Genomic DNA, 6,822 nt, shown 5'->3' on the forward strand with positions numbered 1-6,822 from the left:
TGGGAGTGATTATTATACGCGAACTCGGCCCAGGGCAGAAGACTAACCCAATCATCTTGGTGGATGTTAGAAAAGTGTCGTAGATAGGCAGCCACAATCTGATTCATTCGCTCTGCTTGTCCATTAGTCTGAGGATGGTAGGCTGAAGAAAATTCTAAAGTCACTTTTACAAGTTTGCATAATGCCCTCCAAAAATGAGACGTAAATTGAACTCCTCTGTCGGACACGATGTTTTGAGGAAAACCATGAAGTTTGAAGATTTTCGAAATAAAGATCTTCGCCAACTCAGGAGCCGAAGGTAGACTAGGCAGAGGAATAAAATGAGCCATCTTGGAAAACCGGTCCACCACCGTAAGGATAACTGTACAACCAGACGAGTTCGGCAAATCGGTGATGAAGTCCATGGCTATGTGCTGCCACGGACTAGAAGGGACGGGAAGAGGAAGCAATCTTCCGCAAGGAGATCGTCTAGGCACTTTATTTTTACCACAGGAAGAACAAGAGGCAACAAACTCCTCGATGTCTTGACGTAGTGCAGGCCACCAGTAGTAGCGAGTTATGAGAAGGTAGGTCTTCTTTATCCCAGCATGGCCTGCTAACTTTGAGGAATGTCCCCAGTGAAGCACTTTCTCTCTGTCCCCCTCGGTCACAAAGGTCTTACCCGGAGGAGGATGGATCATGCTAACTGGAGCCACCGTGACAACTTTGCAGGGATCGAGAATGTGAGCTGGTTCTTCGTCGACCTCCTCAGGCTGTGAAAGCCTAGACAGTGCGTCAGCCTTGATATTTTTGTCACCTGGCCGGAAGCGAAGCTCGAAATCGAAGCGGGCAAAGAACAAAGACCATCGAGCCTGTCGTGGATTAAGTCTTTGTGCAGTTTGAAGATAGGCCAAATTCTTATGGTCGGAGAAAATTACAAAAGGATGAACTGCTCCTTCAAGAAGATGCCTCCACTCCTCCAGAGCCAACTTGATGGCCAACAGTTCACGGTCTCCGATGGTATAATTGCGTTCCGAGGCAGAAAACGTTTTAGAGAAGAATCCGCAAGGAACTAGTCGACCGGTGGAGGATCTTTGGGAGAGCACCGCTCCTGCTCCCGTGGAGGAGGCATCCACCTCGAGAACGAATGGCTTGTTGACCTCAGGATGGTGCAATACCGGAGCGGACGAAAAAGACTGCTTCAGGAGCACAAAGGCATTTTCGGCCTCCGGAGTCCAAGTCTTCGGGTTGGAACACTTGTGGGTGAGAGCAGAAAGAGGCTGAATTACAGAAGAGAAATGGGAAATGAACTGCCTATAGTAATTGGCGAATCCCAGGAACCGTTGGATAGCCTTTATTCCATAGGGACGTGGCCAATTAAGAATGGCATTCATTTTCTCAGGGTCCATCTTGAGACCGGAATCCGAGATAATGTAACCAAGAAAGGGTAGCGAGGTTTGTTCGAAGAGACACTTCTCATACTTCGCATAAAGACGATTCTCCCTCAAACGTTGCAAAACTAGACGAACACTTCTTCTGTGGGATGGCAAATCCACTGAAAAAACCAGGATGTCGTCCAAATACACCACGACACAGGAGTAGAGAAGATCACGGAAAATATCGTTAACGAACTCCTGGAAGACCGCGGGAGCGTTGCAGAGGCCGAATGGCATGACCAGGTATTCATAATGACCGTCTCGGGTGTTAAAAGCGGTCTTCCATTCATCGCCGGCACGAATACGAACTAGGTTGTATGCTCCCCGGAGATCCAACTTAGTAAAAATTCGCGCTCCTCTAAGTCGATCGAAGAGCTCAGGAATGAGAGGTAGAGGATACTTGTTCTTGACCGTGATGTTGTTTAAACCTCTATAATCTATGCAGGGTCGAAGCGAACCGTCCTTCTTCTGCACCTGCAGGAGAAGAAGATTTACGAATGAATCCTTTAGTCAAGTTCTCTTGAATGTATTCAGACATCGCTCTGGTCTCCGTTGAGGAAAGTGGGTAAATTCTTCCTCTAGGCGGGACGGAACCGGGAAGAAGTTCGATTGGGCAATCATAGGATCGATGTGGCGGAAGAGTCTCAGCCTCTTTTTTATCAAAAACATCCGCAAAAGACCTGTATGGAGAGGGTAATCCGGAGGGAATGGAAGCTGCCTGAGGAAGAACTACAGGCCTAACGGGCAGTAGGCATTGCTTTTGACAGGTAGATCCCCAACGGAGCACATCCCCCGAACGCCAGTCCAGAGTTGGTTCATGAGTACGGAGCCACGGCAACCCCAATAACAAAGCATGGGCCAGATGAGGCAAGACGTAAAAGGTGATCTTCTCTCGATGTAGAGCCCCAATCTGAAGTTCGACCTCCTCCGTAACTAGGGTAATGGCATCTTGCAAGGGTCTCCCATCCACGGAAGCGATCAGACGAGGAGTGTCCAGAGAGATAACTGGAATGCGAAGTCTTCGAACCGCCTCAAGGCTGATAAAGTTGCCCGCCGCACCCGAATCCACATACGCGACCTCGGAAAAACGTTTAAGGTTAAGAATAAGTAAAACAGACAAAAACAGAGGTAGAGAGGAATCAGAAACACCTAGGGAGGCCTCTCTTACCTGGCCTAGGCGGAGGAGTTTTCCGGACGATCGGGACAGGATCGCAACAAGTGAGCAGCGCTACCACAATAAAAGCAGAGCCCTTGGGAACGTCTCTCCCGACGACGTTGTTCTGCCAACTTGACGCGATCAACTTGCATAGGCTCAGGAACAGATACAGCAGAGGACGTCACAGGACGTGGACTCCCCGTCCTACGGACCGGTGGTAGGGGGCGAACAGACCTCTTCTCCTTGGCGGTCTCACGAGTTCGCTCTTGGAAGCGTAGATCTATGCGTGTAGAGAGAGCTATGAGGTCCTCTAAAGAGGTAGGAGTATCTCTTCCAGCCAATTCATCTTTTATCCGACTGGACAGACCACGCCAGAAAGCCCCAACTAAAGCCTCGTTGTTCCACCCCAGCTCCGAGGCTAAAGTTCGGAAGCGAATAGCATATTGGCCTACCGTTAGGGAACCCTGCTGGACATTAAAAAGAGACTCCGTAGTGGAGGCTAATCGTCCGGGCTCGTCAAAAACTTTGCGAAAGGTCTCCAGGAAGAAAGCTAACTGAGAGACTATGGGGTCGTCCCGCTCCCAGAGGGGATTGATCCAAGCTAAGGCTTCTCCCTCTAAATGGGACAAAATAAAAGCCACTTTGGCGCGATCCGTCGGGTATTGCTGGGGAAGAAGTTCGAAGTGGAGGCGACACTGATTTAAGAACCCCCTACAAAGTTTAGGATCACCGCTATACCTGGGAGGTTTGCCTAGGCGAGGAGGCGGGTGAGGTGTGGGGGATGAACTTGGGTCTTGTGACGCTACCTGAATGGGAGGCGTAGGGACAGACTGCAGGTTGAATAAGCGGTCGTCAATGGAGGCCATATAGGTCAGCATGCGTGCCTGCGTATCACGCTGCTGAGCGAGCTCTTGCTGAAGGCTCGCTAGATGAGAAGCACTGACTGGATCGGCGGCCTGTAATGAGGTCAAACGAGACTCCATATTTTTTAAGAAAGACATGATGCGCTGTTGATTGTCGCGCAAATGTCCCAATTCCTTTTGGGCAGAAAACGCGGCACCTGCGGGGTCCATGGCCTGAGTGTTCTGTTATGCTGTCAGAGCAAATAGCGAGAGTGGACCCTCTGGACCGTGGCAAGGTACTATCTCCGGGCGAGCTGACCAGAAGTTAACCAACCCCTATACAGGGACTGGCTGGAGCAGACCCGGAGAAGACCGAACCACAGTAGCAGATACCAGAAGGGACGGCTCAGGGAAGAGACAAAAAAAAACAAAAAACGGAACTCAGGAGCGGGAACCACGGAGGCAGCGGAACAGGAGCACAATGGACGACACGGATACCGGAAGACAAGCTGTACTGGAATAAACAGGAGACGGAGGCGAAACTGAAAAGAGAAACAGGAGAGATGACGGGTAAAGTAAAGGAACACAGGCGAAAGGCAGGCGAAAGATACTGGACTAGCAAGGACACACAAGACCAGAAGGGGCCAGAGTCAAAGGCAAGAAGCTAATGACACTCAGGCACCTCCTAGCAGGGGAGGTGGCCTGAAATACAGCAGGTCTTACCGGGATTGGCTGAACTACCGGATCCCGGAAGCAGGAGAGGTCAGACCGGAGCGCAGGCACCCGCCATAGAACCCCGCGCGCCGGCGCAGAGACCGAACATCCTCAGCAGGATGTGAAGGAGGCGGAGCCTGCGGACGATGAGCGCGCCGTCCCCCGGAAGCAGTGCGGCGGGGACGAACAGTGGTGGAAGAAGTCGGCGCGGCAGAAGAGTCCGGAGGAGCGACGCGCCGGGACCCAAGCGAGGAGCGACCAAAGGAGACCGGGACAGTGCGCCGGCGGCCCGAAGCGGCGCGAGGACGGAAAGCAGCGGCGGCGGCCGTAACAGTGGGTTGAACAGGTCGGTCACAGTTTATTAATTAAATAATCAGAGAAACGGCAATTACATATCGTAACGAGCGGCTCGCGCCGAGCTCCTGTCCGTGATCGACAGGGGAATTGGCCCAACGAGCGGTTACGACCTTTGCCCTCCTCCGCTTTCTCCGCTATGACTTAATAAAGGTTACCAGGGGTTAGTTCTATCAACATGCGTAATAAATTATTATTATTTTTTTTTTTTATAAGTCTTACAACATAATTCACACATTTACATTCTCCTGCGGGTTAGTTTAATCATTAGCCTTTAAAAAGGGAGGGTGGGTGGGACAAGGGAGGGTGGGTGGGACAAAAGCTTCCAGGTGTCCTGCCGAGAGTGAAAGAGAAAGTTCCTGGCCAGACACCTGGATTTAACCCCTGTAGGAGTGGCCGTAGGACCCTTCCCCTCTAGTGCCCACTGGCCGGCTGGGGGTCTTCCAATTAGTGCATCACTAAGGGGGAGTGATGCTAGGGGGGATCTGGCACTGACAACCTTTACGTGCAGCTCTCTCTATGTGCTCCCCAGTCAGAGACGCGTACCTTAATCAGTACCGCGTCTGCCAGACTGTGGAGACCTGGGTGTCGTAACCAGTGCCTTCCCCCCTCCCATCAATCCCGTAATGAAACACACACAGTCCTAGGTGGGTTGAACAGGTCGGTCACAGTTTATTAATTAAATAATCAGAGAAAGGGCAATTACATATCGTAACGAGCGGCTCGCGCCGAGCTCCTGTCCGTGATCGACAGGGGAATTGGCCCAACGAGTGGTTACGACCTTTGCCCTCCTCCGCTTTTTCCGCCACGGAGGATCCCGTGTATTAACTACGCGGGACTCCGACCCCACCCCTCGATGTTAGGGCCTGTTCAACCCCATCCTGTAAACCAGACAGAAAAATATCGAGGCCAATGTCCGTTAGGTGAACTCCGTCCGGTCTTAATTGTGGCGTGTTATCCCCTTGTAGCTGGTGGTGACGGATCACGATACCGCCTCTTCCTCTCACATATTTTCCAATCCGCGCGTTGAATTTCCTTCTTGTCCGCTCTATGGCTTTTTTATCTCTTACTCCTTGCCAAACAGCCCGTGGTGTTATATCTGACCACACCAGTATTATGTTCCTGAATAGACAGTTGAACCTTTCCATATCCGTTGTCACCCATTTGTACAATTCGGCCACCTTTTGTTTGCCCAGGTCATTGCCACTCGCGTGTACCACTATTATCACCGGATGTTCCGCCATTCTTGCTATGCCAATCATCTCTTTGAACACCTGTCTCCACTGGAGGCCTCTGATACCCCTCCAGTTAACTTTTATGCCCAGGAGGTAAAGATTTGTTCCTCCTGGCAGTTTGGCCCTCTTTTCGGCCCAGTAAACGTAGGAATCTCCTACCACCCAAACTTCAAACCCTGTAAGAGACAACACATGTTAATTAAGAAAGTCGGGTCTTATGTATCTGGCGAAGCATGCGGACTTCCAACGACCCATTCTCTGCACCTCGGCCTCGGACACTCCTGCCCTAGCCGCTTCTGTGGCTGCACCTATGCGAAACGAATGTGTTCCGTACGCCTTTGGATTTGCGCTGGCTTTTTCCAAGCATAGCTTGAACATCGCCTGAAATTGGTACTTGGTCAGAGGGGACCCGTCTGTATGAGTGAAGAAAAATCTACCAGCGTGTCTTATCCCGGCGTATCTTCTAACCATTTTTAGCGGGCAAGCTGGGCCATCTGTGGAGTTAACCAGTACCCATGTGCCCCTACCAGTGGGATCGCATTTGGATTTTCTAACCCTGATGCGCAGGGCGTCGCTGCATATAACTATGTCTTCATTAATTAGGCCTCCTTCCGACGCGTTTTTTGACTGCGGTAGCAATTCGCAGATACGCAGAGCTCCGAAAAAGACGGTCACAAAAGCTGCTGATATGAGGGCCGCCTCATATTGCGATAAGCAGACCGACGGGGATATCGCAATCAGGTCCTGCAATAGTCTCATAGAAATGGGGCGGCGACATTCTTGGCTTGGCTGAAGCCTTTTCCAACCTTTTATGGCTTGTCTTATGCAGAAGGACTTAGTTACGTCTATCCAACCCAATAATTGAAAGAAAAATGCTAGCCCCGATAATTTCCGTTGTGCCGAGGTGCCCGACGCCCCACCTTCCCTCATCCGTAATAGGAAATCGGTTGTCACCGCACTTCGTGCCTGGTCGCATTTATCGACTGGCCTACCCTGAATTAGTGAGCACCACTCCTCCCAAGCCTTACCATACACCTGCCAGGTAGCTGGCGAAACGGAGGCCCGGATTAAGGGCATCAATGATTGGCCACTGTGTCCCACAGGGA

The 6,822-nt window shown here is 51.1% G+C and overlaps 1 protein-coding gene across 1 annotated transcript in view; it reads right to left on the reverse strand.

The window, feature by feature from the left end:
* Window positions 1–4,462: 4,462 nt before the first annotated feature.
* The window catches only part of LOC138670372 (uncharacterized), a 97,417-nt gene continuing 95,057 nt past the window's right edge, over window positions 4,463–6,822 (reverse strand). The window contains exon 4 of the mRNA XM_069757636.1: window positions 4,463–6,822. This exon is cut by the window's right edge and continues 666 nt beyond it. Within this exon, the coding sequence (XP_069613737.1) occupies window positions 6,793–6,822 (30 nt within the window). The 3' untranslated portion in view covers window positions 4,463–6,792.

This window comes from Ranitomeya imitator, chromosome 3 (genome assembly GCF_032444005.1).
Source record: "Ranitomeya imitator isolate aRanImi1 chromosome 3, aRanImi1.pri, whole genome shotgun sequence".
NCBI classification, from domain to species: Eukaryota; Metazoa; Chordata; class Amphibia; order Anura; family Dendrobatidae; genus Ranitomeya; species Ranitomeya imitator.